This window comes from Procambarus clarkii, chromosome 27 (assembly GCF_040958095.1).
Source record: "Procambarus clarkii isolate CNS0578487 chromosome 27, FALCON_Pclarkii_2.0, whole genome shotgun sequence".
In the NCBI taxonomy this organism is placed as follows: Eukaryota; Metazoa; Arthropoda; class Malacostraca; order Decapoda; family Cambaridae; genus Procambarus; species Procambarus clarkii.
The window spans coordinates 10,890,560-10,914,735 of record NC_091176.1 but is presented as its reverse complement, the minus strand read 5'-3'; the positions used below and the strand labels follow the sequence as shown (position 1 = coordinate 10,914,735).

Genomic DNA, 24,176 nt, shown 5'->3' with positions numbered 1-24,176 from the left:
TCCTGCACTCTCTCCCAGCCAATCCTCTCAAGAATTTGTTTTAGGTTCATTCCATCCTTCCTCGTTTGAACTTCAACCTGTGGTTCTTTTGTCTTACTTTCTGCATCATCAATGTTATAGCTTATTGCAGACTTAATATTGAAAAGCATATAATCACTTTACCCAAATAAAGACTCATAAATAACCTTAATAACTTCTCATGATAAAAAATTATAATACATTGCAACCCTGATTTGATGCATTTCCATGTAACAGCTTTTTTAGTTATGAGGGTATATGTTTTGTTATTCTAGGGTTAGGAGTACTGCAATTGCAAAAAAATTTGTTTGAATTATTAGTACCTGGATGGGTACTAACCATCCTGGGAGTTCTTCTACTCCCTGAGCCCGGCCCGGGGCCAGGCTTGACTTGAGAGCTTGGTCCAACAGGCTATTGCTTGGAGCACCCCGCAGGCCCACATATCCACCACAGTCCAGTTGGTCCAGCACTTCTTGAAGAAAACTATCTAGTTTTCTCTTGAAAATGTTCACGGTTGTTTCGGCAATATTTCTTATGCTCGCTGGGAGGATATTGAACAACCGTGGACCTCTGATCTTTATTCAGTGTTCTCTGATTGTGCCTATGGCAGCCCTGCTTTTCACTGGCTCTATTCTGCATTTTCTTCCATATTGTTCACTCCAGTATGTTATCTTACTGTGTAGATTTGGGACCTGGCCTTCCAATATTTTCCACATGTACATTATTTGATATCTCTCTCGTCTCTTTCTAGCGAGTATAGTACATTTGGAGATCTTTGAATCGAACCCAATAATTGATGTGCTTTATTGTGTCTATGTATGCCGTATGTTTTCTGTATTCCCTCTATTTCAGCAATCTAGTATACGAATAGTAAAACTTGGAATCCAGATTGAAGATTGAGCAGTAAATTATTTAACCAACTTTTCACTGGTGCCTGTGGGAAGCAATGTCTAGCTCTACTCTCCAAGTTCATAGATATTGTACCTGGTGTAATGACATCAAATTTATTCCATATTCTCATGAATGTATAGACAGAGAATGGTATGTTATCAAGTACTAAAAGTAAGTTACTTACGTAATATATAATTTCTTTGTGTAAATAAGTATTTCACCATCACAGATCCTGTTACCTGATGCCGAGTCAGTGTGGGAGGAAATGAAGAAGTGCTCCAACAAGCAGGAAATCTCCATGACTCAAGTATGTGGCTTTTAAGAGAACTGTACTGTGTACTGTTGGCCTTCTTTCATAATTTCAGTGCATGATTATTGATTGTATCGTTGCCTTATAAATGCTGTACAGACAAGAGTAAAACATTGATGTAAATAGAGAATGTCTGTCTTATATTGTATCCTACTTGGTAATTAGTAAGTTATTAAATTTGATATTCCCGGTAGGGATATTTTATGATCAGAGCCAGAATTTGTCCTTTCAAGGTGAGATGCCATGTCAAGTTTAGGGTATCCACATAAAATAGAAATATCAATCGACTCGACTTTAAACTTGAAGCAATGTATTTGTCTCACCCTGTCTTAAAACATGAAGCAGTGGATTAAAATGGTTTAAACTATAGATTTTGAAAGTAAATGGGTAAACATGAGGTCGGAAATAAGATTGTAGAACATATTAATGACATTACTAGGCAGTATCATAGAAGGAAACCCACTTGGAAAGTTTCATGCATTGATTGGCCTAGTTAAGTGCTGGCACATGTGTGGTACGGACTGGGTATAAATAAGAACTGCTTTGCATGGGTCAACAAACCTGATGATTTCTGTATTCTTGTGTTCTTATATACATGGAAGTTCTGAAAGGTTTATGCTTGTAAACACATGCTTTGAACTTAGGTAATCCTCTTTGGATTGACTGTCTCCAGTGAGTCTCAAAGATCTTAAAATGGTCCTGCAGGGACCATGCAATTTTAAGAACATATGAATGGGGAAAATTGCAGAGGTCGATTGGCCCATGTGAGGCATCTTTTGTTTATATTCAACCAAACCACTTTATCATTTGCCTTAGAATCAAATGATGATATGCTGTACTTAAATTGTTATGTTTCTCTCTTCAAATACAACATAAATGTTCCATTATTAACTGCAGCTTTCATAACAGGGACAGTTTTGAACAAGACAATATTTTTTTGTACAAGTTTACAAAATTGCACTCGCACTAAGCTTGTAAACTTGCAGCATGTGCAGAATATATAATTGCAGTATGCATGTTATCACTTATCCACAATGTCACAGTACAAAAATAACTTAACATACCTAAATTATGTTGACAGTTGTTAGAAATGGGTGTTAGGTGTGAATGTGGGGGATTAAGAGATTTTGGGGAGGATCTAAAAAATGTGTAAATGTGGAGGATTTTTTTGTAATTTTAAAACTACTGCACATGGTTTTGTTTTGGAACAAGGAAGCAACTATATTTGTTGGTCTGACAAATCCAACTGTCACAGTGAAAAGTAAAAAAAGTAGTCAAATTATTCCAGAAATAATTTTCCCACAGGATTCCATATTTTCTTAACTGTTGTGCTAAAATTAAATAAATAAATAAATAAACAGTATAATGCAGACATTGTTATAGCTAGATATTTCTTTAAGACCATTAATGTTCTCCATTCTGTCAAGGTTTGGAGCTCTATGTAACTACATATATTTTACTACCATTATCTCATTTAGTTCAGTTTAAAATTGTTTCTTTGTGGCTATGTTTTGATTTCCTATTTGCCACTATTTAATTGTAAATTTTCCCTGATAATTTCCCCTACTGATTTGTCTGTGAAATAGTGTGTTCCTTAACACTTTCACTCGGAAACGACGCAGCATTGTGTCGTCCGTTTATGAGACGGACTTCCGGTAACAACGCAGCACTGCGTTGTCAGTGGGGCAATGGTGTGGCAAAGTAGCAGCATCTTCGGGAAGGTCTTGCCGCAGTTTTGGACATTATATGCATATACTCCTGTAGGGAATTTCATTACAAATACATTGATACCAAAATGAAAGATCTAGGACCAGAATTGAAATAACAAAGTTGAAAAAGAGTATACCCATTTTATTGTTCTTTATTAGCGCTCACTGGGGTAACACTCCGTCACTTTCTCTTTCTCTCCGTTTTACTGTGGGTGGTACGATGGGCTTTTGAACTTTATATTTGCATATACTCCTGTAGGGAATTCACTCCCTAATGTAATGAGAGGTGTCTTGGAGTGGCGCAGCACTCCCTTTCTGGTCCACTTTCATCTTGTCGGCGGGTGGAGCGCGCCTGCGGTTTTTGACATTACAGTACTGTATATGCATATACTCCTGTTGGGAATTCTATTGCGAACACATTGATACCAAAATGAAAGACCTAGAACGAGAATTGAGGTTCAAAGTGAAAAGAGTGTACACATTTTATTGCTCTTGTGCGCTCCCGGGTAACTCGCTCTTACTTCCTCTGTTTGCTGCAGGCGGTAAGCAGGGCTTTTGGAGTTTATATGCATTTAGTCATGTAGAGAATTCTATTGCGAACACATTGATACCAAATTGAATATCTTAGGACGAGAATTGAGGTGACAAAGTTGAAAAGAGTATACTCTTTTCAGAATTACCGCACTCTCTCGTGAAACACTGAAAGCCCCCCTGGGGTAGTGCGGAGCTTGTGCGCCCAGTGAGTGAAAGTGGTAATTTGATATTTAGTTAATAGAACTTCTACATTAATCCATATTTCTGTTGCTGCAATAATCTATTCCTCAGTTTTATGCAGTGGTTGATAATTGAACTGTCTAACTTTTTTGCCTTCTTACCATACTGTCTATTGTCAACTATGAAATGTTGTTATAAAATAAATAACTGGCATGTGCCTTCATAATCACTGAAGTCTTTCCCATCCTTCTCTGTCTTCCCACGAAATCCTTTCCCCTCCCCTACCTAACCCTTCTTGCCCTTTCCCTACTTAATCCTTTCCCCACCCTCTCACTTAATCTTTCTCTACCCCCATATGTTTCTCTACTTTCATACTCCACATAATATCTTTTCAAACCCCCCACTAAATCTTCCCCCCCCCCCCACACACACACACAATCCTTCTCTACATCTCACTGGATTCCCCCCTCTAAATCCTTCCCTACCCATCCCCCCCCCACTAAAACCTTTCTACCTCTCCCCACAAAATCTTTTCCCACTCCATCCCTCACTCCCCACTAAATCCTTCCCCACCTCCCAAATCTTTCCAAATCCTCCACAAAATTTTTCCCCCCCCTCCTCCTTTTTTCCACTTTTCTTCCCAGTAACCATGTAGTCCTAATCATTATTTCACAAGAATGTGTAAAGTACAGTATATACTGTCCTTGAACTCATTATACTACCTGAATGTATTATATTTTAACTTATTTTATTTTTACTGTAATCATTGCACCCCTCAATACTCATTACATTCCTCTGCTCATATAGTTATGCCGGCCTGGGATACCTCTCTTGATCAATAATGATCCACACACATATCTTATCATTTTGTTTTTAACAGGATGGACAACTGAAGATGTGGCAGCTGAAGAAGCCACACCTCTTGGGTTACGATGTGGTAATGATTGACGAAGGACAGGATATGAATGCTGCCATGTTTGATATCTTTCTTAGTCAAAACTGTGCTAAGGTATGTTATTAAAGAATAAATGCTGAAGAGTAATTAAACTGTTAAATATTAAGAAATATTAAGTTGCCCTCCTCTGCCTTTCGTGTTTTTAATGCTTTGTCATGTTCTGTAAACTCTTCCCTTTTTATTCGGGTCTTATTTCAGATAGTTGTGGGTGACCCTTACCAGCAAATCTACTCCTTCCGAGGGGCAGTCAACGCATTAGATAGAGTGATGGCAACACACACATTTTATCTCACCCAGTCCTTCAGATTTGGGCCAGAAGTTGCATATGTAGCACACTGTGTTTTGGAATCACTTCTTGGTGTTCACAGACAGACTATTGTTGGAGGAAGGAAAAAAGATACAATTGTTGAAGTTCCTGATGCTCGGTCTTATGTTACACAGCCAAAACTAAAGAGGGCTTATTTAGCCAGGACAAATTTGGAAATATATAAACTATCTATTAAAATCTGTGAAGATGAGGAGTTTAAATCTGCTTCCATGGCATTTGCTGGTGGAATTAAGAAATATGGATTTGGTACTGTAATGGATGTATATAAATTATCTCAAGTTGAAACAGGATTTGGTACTGCAGAAACATTACAAATTCATAATAAGTTAATAGCCAAGTTTAAATCAGTGTCCAGCCTTGCCAAATTTGCTGAGAATCTTGATGATCATGAGTTATATAACAAAATAATGATGTTCAAATATAGTGGATTTAATACACCTAATCATATAAACATGCTTAAGAAAAGATGTAATGCAGATCAGTCTGTTGCTGACATTATGTTTAGCACCATTCACAAAGCCAAGGGACTAGAATGGGAATGGGTTGTATTGATGGATGATCTTCTACCTATCAACATAATCGATGGACCTCGCTTCTCTGCTAATGCAGGTGATGAACATAATTTACTGTATGTGTCAATCACTCGTGCAAAGAAATACCTGACCATCAACAGTGCTGCTCTTTATACCATGATTAAAGCACGAGACAAACTGGAAGTCTTGGTACCGAAGAAGAGCATTGATGTGGCAATGAAGTGTCTCCAGTGTGCCAGTTCAACAGTGGCAGATTCAAAATATCCAGTTGTGACTAAGGTATGCAGAAATTGTTAATAATGATTTTTACTTTTTAATTATTAATAGGTATAACCTGTAGGGATAGATCATGATTTCTATATAATTACTATTCTTGTCATTACTATTCTCTGATGTCCCTTGGTGATTTCTTGAGAAAACCTTTTGATGATGATTTAAATGCTTATACTGTATATTACTCTTCAGTGCACATCTAACAGAAATGATCACACCATATCTGACTACAATGCACAAATCAAACAGGGATGATCCCGTCATATCTGGCCACCCTGTGCGAGTCAAACGGGGAGGATTTAGAGTACCATATAAGATTTAAAAGTCCCGCACATACATGCAGCTCACATTTGCCTGAAGTGGGCCTGAAGTGGCTAATTGTACGCACCACCCAGTCATGACCTTTGCCCACACCATTTGGTTTAAAAAGTTTGGAAGCTCGGAGGCCTTCTTTTGGACAAAAGAGCTTCATTGCAGCAAGGGTCCACTGTAAAGAAATTTTACAGTTATTGTAACATATAGAATAAATTTGTAATATTACTGTAAAAATAAGTATAATTAATATTTTCAAATTTTCAGGTACCCGCAGTCTCCATATCATATGATGGTGATGTGTTTCATGGGGGTTACTTCTGCAATGTCTGCACCTCTTTTGACAAATTTGTACCACCAATAACCTCAAGGTAAAGAGCAGGTTGTTAACATGTCATTCTATTCTTAGCAGGTCATTCGGTTGTTAGTTGAATTACTCAGTTCGTGTCTTCCAACTTCAGGAAGATCTTGTAGTTACCTAACATTTGGCCTTCCGGTCTTGTTCACGTTTATATAAGCAAGTGTCATCCAGTTGACAGTAAATCTTATGGCTTTGGTCATCTTGTTGTTGTTAGGTTTTCTTGTTAGTGTGTTTGTCATGTGCTAGTGGATCATGCATTAGTAATCTTTACATTCTTTAGTTTGCATTTCTTCTTTAAGGTAAGTTTTTAAAAAGTTTGATTGAAGACTATTTTGATAGTCTTCAAATATACTATATTTACTAAGTATACTAATATACTAAGTCAATACTATATTTGATTGAAGGGAGCCGGTCGGGTGAGCAGACAGCACACTGGACTTGTGATACTGTGGTCCCGGGTTCGATCCCGGGCGCCAGTGAGAAACAATGGGCAGAGTTTCTTTCACCATATGCCCCTGTTACCTAGCAGTAAAATAGGTACCTGGGTGTTAGTCAGCTGTCACGGGCTGCTTCCTGGGGGTGGAGGCCTGGTCGAGGACCGGGCCGCGGGGACACTAAAAAGCCCCGAAATCATCTCAAGATAACCTCAAGATAACTAAATTCTATCAGTTGCTCTTTCCAGGTTCATTCATATGTTAAACAGTGTAAATCAATGTTAAAATCTCGCTAAACCCCAAAACGATGAATATTGAACTAGCCCAGTTGTTTCAGGTCATGAGCCTAAATCACATTATACATTTCTGTGGGGAACCCCTTTGGCTCCCTGGAGGTTTTTTTTTTTTTTTTTTTTTTTTTTCAAGGGATATTCCTGTTCAGGCTCTAAGACTCTGGGTGGCCCACTAAATGTTGCTTGTTTCTGTTTTACTTGGGCAAAGTATGAGTATTTATGACATATGGTCGCTTCAGTAAGATTTTGTCCCATGTGTTTAACAACTTCGTCTGCTTTGTTGAATCCAAGTTGAAATCGTAATGGGTTTGTAACTGTGCACTGCGTTAGATAATGTTCCAGTGCAGATGAGGAGTCACAATAACGTGACTGAAATATGTTGACCAAACCACACACTAGAAAGTGAAGGGACGACGACGTCTCGGTCCGTCCTGGACCATTCTCAAGTCATTCACAATCGACTCGAGAATGGTCCAGGACGGACCGAAACGTTGTCGTCGTCCCTTCACTTTCTAGTGTGTGGTTTGGTCAACATGTTCCAGTGGTCTGTTGGGCATTTCTCCGCAGTGCTGACATTTCCTCTCATCTTCCGGAACCTGTAAGCCTATTTCCCATGCACATGGGTCTTCAAGCCTGATGCAATGTAAGTGTACGTCTGTTGCTCTACTTCATCAAACTAAGTGGTTCATAGTTGCTTGAATTCTTGTACCAACCCGCAGATCCTGACATTGCAACTGATGTGTTGTGGTCACTGTACATCTTTTGCATTGCTCTGTTTCTCATTACTTTCTTAATCTGTGATAGACTCTATGGTATGCAAATGTCTACATTACTTCTCTTAGTTGCAAGTTTTGCAGCTTCGTCTGCAATGTCATTTCCTATTATTCCCACATGACTTGGCACCCAGTTGATAAGTACCCGACGGCCTTGACGTTTGAGTGTTTTCATTAATGATATGACATTTGTGATCAGATGGATGTTATCACGTATGTGTTCTTGTTGCAAGGTTTCAATGGCAGTTCTCGAATCTGTATGTATGATAACATGTTGTTGGTGTTCAGCAAGAGTATGTTCCAAAGCCTTTTGAATGGCTAACATCTCTGTTTGTAAAGTTGAACACCGATTTGAGAGTTTCCAACTATTTACAGAGTTTCCTGCTTTAACTGCAGCTCCAGTTTCTTGTCCCTGCTGGTCTACTGATCCATCTGTGAAGTATATGAAGCTGTCAGATGCCAAGTTTGCTTCTATATGCATCTGCGCAATATTACGTAGCAGATGAGGATTAGTCTGGTTCTTTTTTCCTTCAAGAACCATAATCTTAGTCTGTTGGCTGGAGCTATCAGACTGATATGCGATATATTAGTCTGGGGCATCAGTCAATTGGGGTTCAGCCTACTGGGGACCACGAGCCAGAACCCGGCTCCCTCAGAGAGACAAAGGGGGCAATGGCTTATGGAAACCCCCTTGTACTTGGGGGCATTCCGTGTCTGCCATCGACTAGGGTTAGCACCCAGAAAGGTAGGCATAACAAAACAGAACCCACATGGTCACTACATACATGAGATCAGTTCAGGAGTATATATCCCCACTATAAAGTCCCTGACTCAAAAACCTGAGGTTTGTCTTGGCATTATATGGAATTGGGTACAAAAGAAGAATGATCGAGCTAGACTATGTCACTAAAAAAGAAATAAAGAGGACACATAAAATACTTAAAATAATTGACTGGGTGTAGTAAAGTAAAGGAAAGAGCTGTGATCATCATGTTAATGGGTTTGTGTGTTTGCCGTTTCACTTTAGTTTACACTACACTGTACTTGTAAAATAATTACTGTAAATGTATTTTCACATACTATAAATGGCAAAAGCAGTGATTGAATCCTCTATTTAGGCCTACAATGTAATATATACACCTGTATTGTTCCTGACACAGCTCAAAGGAAGTCTTGCAGCCCACTTCTTTGCTGTTATTCTGTCTGGTAATGTTGTTCAGAAATAGGTTGAAATGCCAATTTGTAACTTGATTATAATCATCTAATTTGTATAAAACTATACAGTAATCACAATTTGTATGAAAACCAGGCGATAACTAAAATAACATGTGATGATAACCACGTTTCTCTGTGGATTAACCTGTGCTGATACCAAACTTTAAGGGTTTAACTTAATTTTGTATTTGTAATTCTCCTTAGGTTACTTTTTATCAACAAAATTATAGCAATTTCTTTAATATATACACTTTAATAATATATATTGGCCAAATATTGTTTTAATTAAATTACTTCAAGTTATTTAATAATTTCACTGATTGCAGACACAGTGATCAGAATGTACGTTACCAAAAGGATTACTCTCGCATCTCGAGGTTGATGCTAATTACTGGCAAGCAGCATTTCTTAGAGACAGAGTCTACAGGGCCTATGGAAAGGGTAGGTACAGTATTATATATTTTAGCCTCAGATATGACAAAAGGAAGTAGTGGTTAAACTAATCTGACCATAGATACAATTTTCTCTAGTTCTCTTGCTTCTTGTTAATACAGTAATCTGAAATGTAATAAGATTGTTGAACCTTGAAAATCTGAGATACTTGCAATCAGGCAATACTATAGTTTTTGAATGGTGTGTGTACTGTTCAACACCTACCAGTGACATCATTTCACATACTATATTTAATCAAACCCTTTCTATTTCTACGTAAATAAAGATAAAGCCAAAAAAATGTAGTTAATATTGTAGGACCTTAGAGGCATAAACACCTGTACTAACTACCCTTATCAATGGAAAATTTCCTTGTTAGTCGAGTCTTTCAGCTTTAATAAGAACAAAAGTGGCAAAATGTGTTGCAGAGAAAGTGATGATTATAATTAGTGAAACAGATTTCATGTACTGGGTTAGTCTGGCTGTGATGGCTAGGTGGGTGTTTAAAGCTACAAAGACAAACAGCTTTGCTGATCAGACAATCATCTAGAAAGGCCTGCTGCAGTTCTCATTACTACTCTCCCCTACACCTGACTTTCCTCCTCAGCTCTCTCTTGCCTATTTAATGCCTGTCCCTACCTGTCCTCATCACAATCGACTTGAGAATGGTCCAGGACGGACCGAAACGTCGTCGTCCCTTCAATTTCTAGTGTGTGGTCTGGTCAACAATCATCTAGAAAGACTGGCCACTGGACAAAGAGTAGATTTACTCTTGAGATTGTCAACAGGTAATCAGTACGTTCGACACTTTGTGAATGTAGACCAAGACAAGTCAAGTCCAGAGAGGGTCAAACAAGAGGCTATGGCAAGTGATCCCCCAATCACATGGAAATGGAATATTCCACCTATACCCCAGTTGATGCAATGTATGGTTGACAAATCCAAATGCAGATGATAAGCAAACCCCACAGTAGAGTATTTCTGTTTCAAATACACTACCACCAACTATTGCACATTGAAACGAAGCAAATCCAGAACCAGATGCCCCCACCCTAGCCTGCATGACAGTGGCTTGTGATGAATCCCCAGCCATGATATGATAAGTGTCATTCATGAAGACCTTGAGAGGCGATGAGGTGGTTTTAACTGAACCAAACCCCCAAAATCTACCATTGGAAATCACTGAAGATGATTTCTCAAGGCTAGCAGGTACTGTTTCCTAGATCAGCAATAAGCATGAGAGCGAAGGAACCAGTTTGTCCTACATAGCCACAGCTGGCCCAAGGAGTACACGAGGCAGGCAAAGTGCAGTCTACCTAAAGCTCTAGTGATCAGGTCAAATTGATCAACCATCTGACAGTCATCCAGTGTTGTAGTATGGTGACAGGCATTGATGGAATAACGTTAGGAGTGTCATTGTTGGAAGTTGGTAGTAGACACTGAATTTACTGGAGGATTTTTTTTTTATATATATAATCCGTGGACGGCTGATTAGATATTGGTGTACTGGAAAGTGTCTAATGTGGTCCCACTTCCAGAAGTAGAAACAAAAATTTAATTTGTTATAGTCCAGCTTGCCCATACAGTATTTATCTTGGGCACGAGGATGATGATGTGTAGGCAGGCTGCAATTGGTCCACAGTAGGTGTAAAAGACAGAGAAAAGTGAGGCACTGGAGAAGTAGCATGGCAAGGTCAAAACTGTAGTGGCAAACCATGTCACCACATCCACCATCTTATGTTCACCATGTTTTACACCATTTCTATTGTTTAATTTATGCAGTAAACTTTATTTATAAATAAAACAAAATTTTACATAATTTTGGTTAATATTACATTAACATTTTTGAGTTATAGATTGAATTTTTTCCCTCAGGGATGGCATCAGTATGCACTCAGACCACGTCAAAGAAGATTAAGACGGACCCTTTATGATATAAGACTAGATGATGTGGATTTGTTGTTACCGCAAAATATAGGTAATATTCATGAAATTCCCAGGAATTTTGATCCTCCTGCAATAGAAATCATTCAAATTGACTGATGAATGATCGCAAGATTTCTTGGTCAGTGCTATTGAAATCATGTCAAATAAATTTAAACTTTGGTAACATTTTTAGATAGATGCTATTTTGTGTGTGTGTGTACGTACGTAGTGTACTTATTTGTGCTTGCAGGGGTTGAGCTCGGGCTCTTTCCCCGCAAGCACAAATGCGAGTACAAATACACACACTGTGTGTGTGTATGCATGCATGTCTGTGTGTGCACAAGTGTGCATGCAAGAGAGTGAGGGAGGAAGGGAAGGAAACATTTACTGTATAATACTTTAGTGTAAATCATATAAATTATTTTACATCAGTAGTTTTCACTTATTTGATAACTCTATAAATTATTAGGTGTATGACTGAAGACTTGAACATAATGAATACAATATATTTTTTATATGTATACTTTTTAAAAATAGGTTTTTGCATTTTAGCTAATGAAGGGTGCAAGCTTCAATTGCTTTAAGCTTCAAATTAGTATAGTCCATGTATTCCAAGCTTGAATGGTTTCCACCCCAAGTTAATCATTCATTCCTATAATGCATTTGTTTTCATTTTTGTATTGCATCCAGTCCCATTGTTTTTGTAATAACGTTAAGTAATATAGTATATATAACTGGATCTTGTTATGATTAATATTATGCAGTATATGGATGTCTGTGGTAATATATTGTGAATGAATCTTTTTGCTAATGATTTTTATAATTTTTAAATAATGATGCTCATTTTAGTTTTACTGAATTTGTTATAAAAGATTGTTTAAATTGTTACGATCCAGTTTCCCAGATTTTTTCCCTTGCCCAGTTTAGAGCAGTAGTCAATTGGTCCCACCCATGGCAGTGGTGCCACGGTCCCACTCATGGTAATAGTGGTGCCACGGTCCCACCCATGGGGGTAGTGGCATCCTGGTCCCACCCGTGGTAGTAGTGGCACCCTGGTCCCACCCATGGTAGTAGTGGCACCATGGTCCCACCCGTGGTGGTAGTGACACCATGGTTCCACCCGTGGTATTGGTCCCCACCCGTGGTAGTAGTGGCACCATGGTCCCACCCGTGGTATTGGTCCCCACCAGTGGTAGTGGTCCCACCTGTGGTGGTAATGGTAATGGGACTGTGGTGCCACAGTCCCACCCATGGTAGTATATATAACGATCTTATGATTAATATTATGTAGTGTATGGAGGTCTGTGATAATATATTGTGAATGAATCTTTTTGCTAATGATTGTTTTATAATTTTTAAACAATGATGGACTTTAACAATGATTTTAGTTTGACTGTCATAAAAGATTGTTTAAATTGCTACCATCCAGTTATATATCAACACATCAATTACACCTTCAACTGTACCGTACACCAGTTGATTGACAGTTGAGAGGTGAGACCAAAGAGCCAGAGCTCAACCCCTGCAAGCACAATTAGGTGAGTACCTGAAGAACATAGTCGGCTAATTTATTTTACAGCGAGGATGACTTTTGGTTCTAATCACACTCCCAATTGATTGTAATATTCTACTGGCTCCTTTTACAATCTTGGTTCACTGCTTGCTTTGATCAAGCTCACTAATTACTGTCACTTCAAAGTCTCTTCTTAATTGACTTTTCAGCCCGTCCTCCAAACAAAGATCCAAAAGTGATTCCATGCACCCGCCAAACCCTGTTTATGAATGAAAAGCGGTTTACACACGACTCAACTGCTGGCGTTCGAACATATCCGGAACAAGTGCTTCACTGACGAATTTTGTTCGAACCACAACGCTATAAATGCTTCACCCACGTACTACAAATACAAATAATCGCCAACAGAACCTAAACACCTAACCTAACCTAATCTATGCCTATTTATACACAATATGCTATTATAATATTAATTTATACTTGAAAAAATTCCCGTTTTGAATGAACAGCATATTAAAATTTATGAACGCGTCTGTGGGGTCGACCACTGAATGTAATGGACTTGAGTCGAGGATGGGTTGTACTTTTATTGGCTATATGGTGTTCATTCAGTAAATGGCTTGCCATTTCATTTCTAATATGTATTACTTTGTATTTATCAGTTTTAAAAGTCCTCTTGATATTCACCAGATCAATAAATTAAATTTAATGTTGGTTTGCAAGTCAATCTATTGGTATTGAAACTTTCCACTTCTTGCCGAAGGGAGAATCAATAGGTGCCGAAATCAACTTTGTCTTTATTGTCAATTTACGTGATAGGATAATTTTGTAAACTGTTAATCATTATCGACAATAGTTATCAATGAAGTAGACGAACTTTATATTTGAGGTGTGTCAACCCGACCATAAAAAAGTGGATGGGCAGATTCCTTTGGCTTAAAGATGGTGCTACATAGCCTTCCCGGCTTGGTGCGTTCTTTTGATAATTACTTAGTCTTCAAGAATGTTCATAACCCTTTGAGGAGGATGTACCCCCTCAATATCGTTTCTTCAGAAAAATGGGACCCATATTCAGAACTTACCCATGTACACTGTCCAATAGGGCACACCAGACACTCAATTTATCAGACCAGAGTTCAATTCCTGGTAAGGCGAGACATTTTGACACTGCCTTACACATATGCTTTTGTTCACCTAGCAGTAAATGGGGACCTAGGAGTTAGTAAATTGTTGTGGGTTGCATTCTGAGAAAGTCATCATTGGCACAATATGACTTCAATAAACCTAACTAGCTTTCTGTCCCAGACAATAGAAAGCCATTTTCTATTTTGGTGGCTGAAAAACTAGATGATCACTTTATTATTGGCTGCTTTTTACAATATATTTTTTAGTAGAGAGTGCTTTTAATGCTAGAATGGCACCACATTTCTTAATTGAACCCGAGAATGGCACTCCATTTTAACCACTTAACTGCGCCAACCGAGTATTCTCGGTCGGGGGGAAACTGCGCCAACCAAGAAAACTCTTATTTTTCCGTACCCATTCTAAATGTGTGCGAGGTTGGTTGTGTACGAAATGGACTCTTAGGACCTCCAGTGAGAGGCAGCCATCTTGGAAAAAATTCCCAGAATGCCCTAGGAGTGCTGGATGGGTTAGTACTGAGTAAGCAACTATGGGTGGCGCATGCGCCTCTGGCTCCCAAACACCTGTCTGACGCGGTGTTGAAAGATCGCGCTCTGTTGGTGAAATTCAAACCTTATTGTTTGAAGAACATAAGGGTCATAATATTGGTGAAGCTAGGCGCAATAAGGACCTAACACAAAGGTTGGGTGCAAGTGATACAGCACCTATGAGGATGATACAGCGAGCATATCCAATTGTAGCTCTGAGCACCACCCTTGCCCCATCTGTGTTAGCTCCAATTTATATAGATGATACATAGATGAATCGTTTTCTGTGTTCAGTGATGATGCATCTGATGCAAGTAGCTTAGATGAACAATGTTAGCAGCTTCCATGGTGTTTTCCATAGATATTTTCAAGAATAGCTGAATCTCTTCCAGACTGACACACTCTTTGAGGCTAGCTGAAAATCTTCCTGTGTGGGACCTTACAAAGCGATCTTTTCAAGACTACCTTACAAATTGATCTTTTCCTATAATCTTTTCAATACTACCTTATACTTTACAAGCTTGGCTACATACAACCTACAAGTACTAAAGACAAGGGTGTATGCGAGTGCGTTATTTGCAAGCACACAATGAAGAAACATGAAGCAAAAATCTATTTGTACCTGGTGCAACGAGAGTGAAGTTGCTCTATGCACCATGGACTACTTTGTTGATTATTACTCACTTCCGAAGTACTGAGTGTGTAATACAGTGTGTCACTGTGTAAATAGTGTGTGAAACTGTACATATTGTAATTTTAGTGAATTTTTAACAAGTAATATTGCGACAATAAACATTTAATGTGGGCACATTACTGACACATGTATCACAGTTCCATGGAACATTATGAACGTTCTACTGTATACACATTGTAAAGGACACAAATATGCATCTCATACGATAAAAAAGCAAATATAACCGCATTGGAAATACATAGAACAAATAATTGAAAATATATTTGTGGCAACACCGGGTGCTTGAATGGCCCGCGTGACCGTGTCTGGGCGAGTCATGCACAGGCGACCAGCCCATGATGACGTCACAGCGCACCTTGTTCACACGGAAAAGCACACGCAAGCTTTTCCACAGCCAAAGTAAGGGGAATTTGGTATTTATTTTTACACAGACATGTTCAGGGAAGGGAATTTATCATTTTACGAAGAAAAAATAATTTTTGGGGAACACTTTATTTCATGCGCACAGGGGAAATTTAACAAACTTGGCACAGCACAGTGGTTAAAGATAAACAAGTTTGACTAGTGTTTGAGGTTTTATATATTCTAATCTATCTTTATCAACATTAGCTACATCCAGTACACCGCTATAAACAGTTCCTACTTTCATAAGGTGGAGAGAAAGCAGCCAGGAATAACAAACCATAGTAAAGATAATAAATCCTTAAAAAATAACTGGTGCATTCAATATATCTTTCACAATATAATACTGTATATAACATGAGAGATAGTCATTGCTGCACTCCAGGTGTACAGCACTATAGTGTCATATACATTTACGAATTCATTCACTCCCTCCTTGCAAACCACTTCCACTGAGCCTTGTTCCTTACCATAACCAGTGTGTTGTCACCACACGGTTCCTCCTCCCACAACTTGATCACTTACTCACCATTTAGTTGTTTACTATCTACAGTTGATCAATATAATCATTATTAATCATATTTGTAAATAAGTACTGTACAACGTTTATGGTTCCCAGTAGTATAGCTGGGTTCGTTCTCAATTCAATTCAACCTGTCCTAATAGAAAGCTGCATTTTGATGCATACTCTAAGGCCAAAAATTGTCATTCTAAAAAATGATTGTGGCTCACGAAATTGACATACTGTCACATTTTTTGTTTTGGGTTTTCTGGTAGGTTAGGATAAGGGCACCTTAGTTTGACAGTTTCATGGCACTGAGAAATCTTCAGAGGACGGCTGGCTCAATTGGGATTTGTGGTTCAAACCCCAGGTGGGACAGAAATGGTTGGGCATTTTTTCCATCACCTAAAGTCTCTGTTCACTTTGCAGTAGAAATAGGTACCAAGAATTTGTTAGCTTCTTGTGGAGGTTGCATCCTAGGGAGGGTCAGTAATTTGACCTTGGGAGGGGAGGGGAGGACCTCAATATAGACCTAATATGTATATATCCATCGGCTGCCTGTCCCCCAACACAAAGAATTATATTATGTTGAATTAACATGGATTTTCATTTGTACAATATTTTCAGCCTAACTATAGTAGTAGATGATGTAATTTATATAGATTTCATTTTATAACTTTGTGGTGGAGGTTTGTTTGAATTGCAAGAAATAATAGAATATTAAACAATTAGGAATAGTGACAATAGAGTAAAGTAAATGGCAAATATCAGTTGGTCATTTAGGACTGAAGTTCTGTGAAAATTTATTTAAGTTGCTGTAGAAATTTTTTTCTATTTACTTTATACCAATCAATTGCCTTAAATTGGCAGCACTACATTGAATTTGCGAGACTGTGCCACAGTTTGGAACCCTTGATTTCATGATACTATCTTAAATATATGACTACATGCATTTCAAATAAAGGAACCTAATCTGATTACGTTCCATCTCTAATTAAAAAGAATTGCATTACATTTACTCAAAGTTAAGAAATGTCAAATTTCCTCACTACATTGTGGTACCCCATCCTATTTTTCTCAATTTGCTGTCTTAAATCACCCAAGAATCTTGTGGTAAGAATTTATTTTAGTATTATAATAAAAAATATATGATCATTTGTTATTGTAGTTGACTTGCGATGCAGTGATGGCCTGGATTTTTAATCTAACATCAACTGTACAGTACTTCATCTTTATATATATTTATAATATATACTGTACTTACATATATATATATACTCTGCTGTGACAGCAGATGCAGGCCAACAGTAAAGCCAATCTTTGTGTTGAGGATGGTGACAAGCCAACAGAAGAACCTGAAACGCATCTAATCTCGACACTATTATACACTGGTTATTTACGAGAAAGAAGGAGGGAACAATATGCGGCCAAACTGAAACTTCCTCGCCTTACTGATCTTGGCCACGGTCTTATAAAAATCAGAAGACAACCTGTAGTAGGACATTCTGAAATCCACTAGAAGGTACTAGGCCTCCCATCAATGGCAACGAATATCACAGACATCTCACCTCTCCGCTATCTTACAATGATGCCCTCACCTTATATAGTCAACACTGTTCTGGCTCACTATTTATTGTAACATATAATATATATTGTTGACTGTTACTTTGTGTATTAATACCCCATGCTAGTGTTGAGGCAATCAACATAGGTCAACAGTAGAGCCAGTCTTGGTGTTGAGGCGGGCGACATAGGCTGGGACACTTGGTGACCCCCGGCAGTTCGTGATCACGGGTGGGTCCCCAGCCCACAAAGTAGTGATCTTGACGTTGGGTCGGGAAGGGTTGAGAGCGATGGTGGGACCGGAAGTGTGGATTGCCACAGAAGTAACTGTCGTGGGCGAGCTGTTGGGAAGAGTGTGTGGTGGGGGTGACTGGTATCTGGCAGTGGTTAAATAACACATTCTGTATTTTGATTTTTGTCTATTATCATGTTTTGGTTATTATGATATTGCTAGTATGTCGGTTTACTTTAAGCTCCATACCCAGCCAATAGATGATGGTTGAAACATTACTTTTACTGATATTTACATTGAAGCTTTCAATATGTAAAACATCAAATCAAACATTACCTATGACTTATAGCTACCAGTTAATAGGCAAAATTGTGTTATACCATTAGAGTGGTGATAATGTTGCCATTATATATAATACTATAAATTGCCAGTTATAAGTGTTTTGTATCTATACTCCAGCCACGACTGTAATTATTCGTCGCTTATGAATAAAGTATCTGAATGTATGATTTTCTAGTGGCCTGCCCCACCTCGCTATAACCTAGTGGCTTGCCCCACCGCGCCATTAAGGAGTGTAAAGATCACTGCTCTAATGGATTGACTCACCACGGTGTCCAGAATTTCAGGCCAAACAACCCTCTTTAGAAGAACCTGGTCGTAGTCCCAGATGTCTCGTGGAGGCCATCGAAGCATTCCTCTCAGCATCTCGGTCATCTTACTTGCCCCTCTGGTCCGAGACCCACCCCACATCCCTGTAAGGACATGAAAACATTACTACAATGTTCTCTACTTTTTCTGAATATTTAGGTGACCATGGCAAAACTGTTACAAAAGCATATGAGAGAGTTATATATATATACGTATATATGTATCTATAAAATAGAGTGAATGTCTATCTGCCGTATCCTGTGTTTGTTATGTCTAGTGTATCCCAGTTCATGTCAGAGTGCATAAGTGATGAACCTCACTTCAAGCCAGAACGGGGTTCATTCTCAATTCACAATCGAGAATCCCGGCCTGAACTGAAATAATTGGGCGCATTTCCTATCTCCTAATGCTTCAGTTCATCTAGCAGTAAAATAGGTACCCAGGAGTTACCTTTTTGTGTGGTTGCATCCTGGGGTGTCAGTAATTTGATCTTGGTTAGAGGAGGGAGGGGGGGGAGGGGGAACTTTGACAAGTATATATACCCTAGCTGCCTGTCCTCCGACACATGAATTAAATTGCCTTTTGTGGATGTGTTGTGACTAAGTATTCATTCTCTCTCTCTTCTTCTAGAATTTTCCTCCTTTAATTATATGCAGATCCACTATGGAACTTCTGACAGTGAGAGTCAACCACAGTTGTGGGTTGCAACCTCGAGGACCACGGTGTTCACTTGGTAGACGAGACAAGCTGGATCTAACGGCAGTGACCACTAAGACCTACACATTCATCCCACCAAGCACAAGACTTCAGAATGTTGTAGTGATTGTTTTGTACAGCACACCGAGCAGCTCCTCCATCAGAATGGTGCACTGTCTGCAGATGCAGTACACTGGCACAACACCCACTGACACCTTTGTGTATTGATATTCTACACTGCCACAAATATGAGCAACAACAACTCAAAGATCAATCTTTTTTGCCAAGGAAGATTGCCAACTCTTGCCAACCTCCCACAAGCAAATCTAGTACCTTCATTCACTGCACTGTTAAACAGAAAGCAAAATGCAGTCTTTATCTGCACTGTTGATAGCACACTTAACTCCCTACATGTCACCCATACGTGACATTGACAAAAATATCATCATTGTCACAGAGATGTAGCATTAACCTGGCACCAAAGTATTTAAGATGCTCCTTTCAGAAACCAGCAAACTCCTGCAGCGGGGAATGAAAATCCTTAACACAAGTGTTCTAAATTACTGTACCTTATTAGCATAGTAGCATTTCTAAATCTAGTTCAATGTTTGAAGTGTTACAGGTGTTATTATTATTAAATTATACACACAACACTAAAACATGCAAGGAATCACATTCTTGCTCTAAGTGCTCCCAACAAGGACACATTTGGACCAGCTGCAGAAGCACATTTGCTTGCATCAACTGTACTGATCCACACAACAGTGCATAACACCTGCCCAGTTAGGAAACAAGTACTCAAAAATCTGCACAACAAACAGCCTCAACTCAACCTCAGTCTGAACGCTCAGCTTCCAAACAACCCAACTATCTCCAGTACACACAACAAACATGTAGTGTGTACAACATGGTGCTGTCAGTAACCAATACATACACCACAGTCAAAACTACAATACCCATCATATTTGCACTCAACCCCTCAACAACCAATTCACAATCCACATCAGGACCTCATTTGTCATTAGACAGCCTGCATCCAAATAGCCAAACATCTAGCACAAGGTCAGCTGACATACTCCAGAAAATTCTCTCATAATGCACTTCCTGCCAATACTATCCCACCTTCACTCTTAGGACCAATCACAGCTTATCCTACCGTTCAAATTCCAGACTCGCACTCCTAATAATTCATCCTCCATAGCCCCTGCTGCATCAGCAGGTAGCGCCTCTCCAGCCACCACAGAACACAAACAGGACACTCAGCTAATCCCATATTTCAACAAACTCATCAAGCAGCTTGCCCTATCCACCCCAGGCACCAGTTACCCCCCCCCCATCCTACGCTACCATTATCTCTATTGCCCTCGATGGGGAACAGGAATTAGCTGATGGCTTGTGCAAAGGTCCCCACATTGTTCCAAAGAGCTTTTTCCATCTAAATTTTGAACTGAAGTAATATCTTCGCATTTGCAGCTTGCAGTAGGTAGGCAATATCATAGGTTTATAATCCTATGGGTGAAAAAGCATGTGTTGTCATACATTGTGTTTTGTTGACCTTGAAGCTGCTGCCCCTTGTATGAGTTTCATTTGACTTTTTAAAAAAAGTGGTCTGGATTAATATCCTCCAACTTGATCAATATTGTATAGGTCTCCTGTGATAAACCCTGTCATGTCTGGTTTACAGTGTTAGTTCTGTGGCCCTCAACTGATCCTCGAACAGTGCGAGTTAACTTAGTTTTATGATGGTAGGTAGGAACGCTAGGCCTCCTGTTCACGCAGCTTAGCAGTGCATTGATTAATACATTAAAAATGATAGAACTGAGAACACTTGAAGCTTAGGATGTGTAACACACTCACCGGCCAGTATGAGGCCATTATGGCTGGGGTGGTCTCTCATAAGGTGGACGAGGGCCGTGGAGTTGTGGAGCCACTGGTCAACAGCGGCTACTTCCCTGGCCAAGATGGCAGAGTCAGTATCACGGACCAGAAACTCTGTCACCAGCGGATCCCCCATGGGCAGGAACCTCCACATCTTGCCCACCAGGAGCTTCTCGTAGCTCTCTTGCCCTTGGGGGAGAGAATGTGAGGTTAGGAAACAAGCACGATATATTAGAACATTTCATTGATAATCTTCCAGCTCTAGTAGCTTACCCTTTCCAGGGGAGGAGAGAGGTGTTGTTAAGGTAGAAACAAATATTTACCACCACCAAGTACGAAGAATTAAAGTGACCATCTCTAAAGTATTAAAATGCAAATAAAACTATCCATCTATCTATATACTAGTAGGGGGTTAATGGTGATGCCCAGCATAGTCTGCCGTTTTCCCCGTGCCCAATTCTACCCCTCTTTCTCCCTCTCACCCCTTTCCTGTGCCTTTCTATTCTCCTGCTCCCCTATCTCCCCCTTCCATCTCGTATCACCATTACCTCTTCTCGCCGGACTTCCCCTCTCCTCCCATCACCCAATCTCCCTACCCTCCCCCATCAACAGACATTTCCATTTATATGCATAGAAGAGGGTACCCAGCTGCACCCGGGTCTCTCCCCGCCCTCCTTTCCACTTCTTTATCCCATTTCTTTGACATGGAAGATATTGGAAGGCAAAGTCCCAAATTTACACAGTAAAGTAACGTATTGGAGTAAACAACATGGTAAGAAATGATAAGAGGCAGTGAAGTAGCACACTTTAGCAAATTTGGCAAGGCAAGGCTGTCAAAGGCACAATCGGAACACTGTATGAACATCAGAGGTCCACGGCTATTCAATGCCTTCCCAGCAAGCATAAGAAATATTGCCAAGTGAACTTTTAGAAAAAAATATACACGTCCTGCATAAACTACTGGACCAACTGGGTTGCAGTAGTTATATGTAGCCATAGGCTGGGTTTGGGGTGAGTAGAATTCCTAGATTTCGATTCAGGTTTGGTTACAGATTGTTCAGGCCCTTCATTACCGTCTTGCAGTCTTCTGCCATGTTTATTCACTTTATTAATGTTTCCTGATGACGTGAAAATAATGAAGTCTATTTCCTCTGGAGCATCGTTCTGACAACTCGGCCGTAATCGGACACCGGAACCCAGCTGGTAATCTCCCTCCAATCTGATGACACTTCACTCACAGTAACTCTGGCTTTATTGCTCCAAAATTCCTTAATCCTTACACTGCAACAGTTGCCAAATGTAAATTCTCCCCATTTGAGTTATTAATTAAATTTAGTCGGGTGCACCTTGATGATGTACTTTTAAATATCTGTGCACTTCAGGGGTTAATCCAATTTCTTTCTCGCTACTGACTTGTTTCTCTAACCTGGAAACTTATCTCGTGCTGGGCAGTGATAAAGGTTTTCTGTCAAAAGATACACATCATCCTGATTAATTAGTGCTGCAGGTTTTTCAAAAAACTTTTTTCGGGCAAAACAAAATTCTTTCAGGTTTGTCTCGGAATACCATTCTTGAACCTTTTCTAATACTGCATTACAATCGTATATCTCCATAGATGTTCCACTGATCTATTCTATCCTTCTTTAGACGACACCTGGCATCCAGCATAACTATACTGCAAAAATAAAAAGCAAAATGGGGAATAATAGTCTACGATCCTATTGGGAATACCTAATGTATCCCCATTAGCTGCTTAAAAATTATCACTAATGATTATTATTATAACAATAATAATTTGTATTATTATAATGGATTAAATCGGTGTAAGCTTCACTAAGGCATCGTTGGCTCACCTTCTCGTCTGGGAAGTTTGGTGTGAAGATGACTTAGAATGCGCTTCTCGCTCCTCGGACTGTGTGTGTTCACACCTGCCTCACTCTCGGAGCTCCTCTCACTCTCGCCCCCTTGCTCCATATACCCTGTACCATCCTTCACTCCGCGACTATTACTCTCCCTAATGTGCGCAGTGACCATAGTTTCTGGCCCCGTGGATCCGAAGGTCGATGCTGGTGAATGTTGGGGTTTCGGTGCGCGAGTTTGGTGCGTCGGGTAGAGGCGGTCAACTTGGCAGGGGTCGAAGTGCTGGTAGTGGCAGTAGAGACGGCAAATGAACCCCATGGCGCCAAGGTCGGATCTGGATATGTTGTGGTACAGTCGTAATATCCACCCTGGAAGATATTATGTTACTGCAGTTATCAAACTTCATAAATTATTAATATTATAGCATTATTTCTGCTTCCTTAAGGATTTAGTATCCGGAATCTATAACAGTTAAGGTTTTATCCATAAAACGAGAATAGGATGATCCTGTCAAAGGTGCGCTCGACCCATAAGTGTTATTGCAGGATATGTGAGACCTCGATAAACCTAACAGGCTTCCTGTTCCCGATAATGCTTTACCAGTAAACTTCTTAAACGACAGGATATGTGTGCAAGTTTGTCAAGCAACCTGATCTTACACCAAGTCCATTCCATCTAGCTGTCGACCCCAAAGACACATTCATAAATTTTAAAATGCTGTTCATTCAAAATACGAATTTTCTCAAATATAAAAAAGTTATATATTAGCATATTGTGAATATTTAGGCATTGGTTAGGTTAGGTGTTTAGGTTCTGTTGGCGATTATTTGTATGTATAGTACGTGGGTGAAACATCTACAGCGTTGTGGTCCGAAGAGAAGTTGTCAGTGAAGCACTTGTTCCAGAAGTGTTCGAACGTCATCAGTGTGAGTCGTGTGTAAACCCTTTTTCGTTCACAAACGGGGTTTGGCGGGTGCATGGAATGGACTGTGGTCTTTGTTTATGAGGATGGGCTGTGTCAAGGGGGTCCGTGTCCGGGGC

At 39.5% G+C, this 24,176-nt stretch overlaps 2 protein-coding genes across 7 annotated transcripts in view; one reads left to right on the top strand and one right to left on the bottom strand.

The window, feature by feature from the left end:
- LOC123762642 (F-box DNA helicase 1) overlaps nt 1-12,881 on the top strand; it is a 36,873-nt gene extending 23,992 nt beyond the window's left edge. Inside the window, 6 exon segments of the mRNA XM_069332329.1 lie at nt 1,139-1,216; nt 4,523-4,651; nt 4,796-5,737; nt 6,311-6,414; nt 9,446-9,560; nt 11,427-12,881. Of these exon segments, the coding sequence (XP_069188430.1) occupies nt 1,139-1,216; nt 4,523-4,651; nt 4,796-5,737; nt 6,311-6,414; nt 9,446-9,560; nt 11,427-11,594 (1,536 nt within the window). The 3' untranslated portion in view covers nt 11,595-12,881.
- A 3,035-nt stretch (nt 12,882-15,916) lies between these two features.
- Nucleotides 15,917-24,176, bottom strand: part of LOC123762643 (uncharacterized) — a 90,839-nt gene continuing 82,579 nt past the window's right edge. For all 6 annotated transcript variants that reach the window (XM_045749268.2, XM_069332334.1, XM_069332330.1 and 3 more), the window contains exons 3-6: nt 23,129-23,503; nt 21,255-21,464; nt 18,660-18,805; nt 15,917-18,162 (exon numbers count right to left, since the gene is read on the bottom strand). In XM_045749268.2, the coding sequence (XP_045605224.2) occupies nt 17,971-18,162; nt 18,660-18,805; nt 21,255-21,464; nt 23,129-23,503 (923 nt within the window). In that variant the 3' untranslated portion in view covers nt 15,917-17,970. The remainder of the gene's footprint in view (nt 18,163-18,659; nt 18,806-21,254; nt 21,465-23,128; nt 23,504-24,176) is intronic.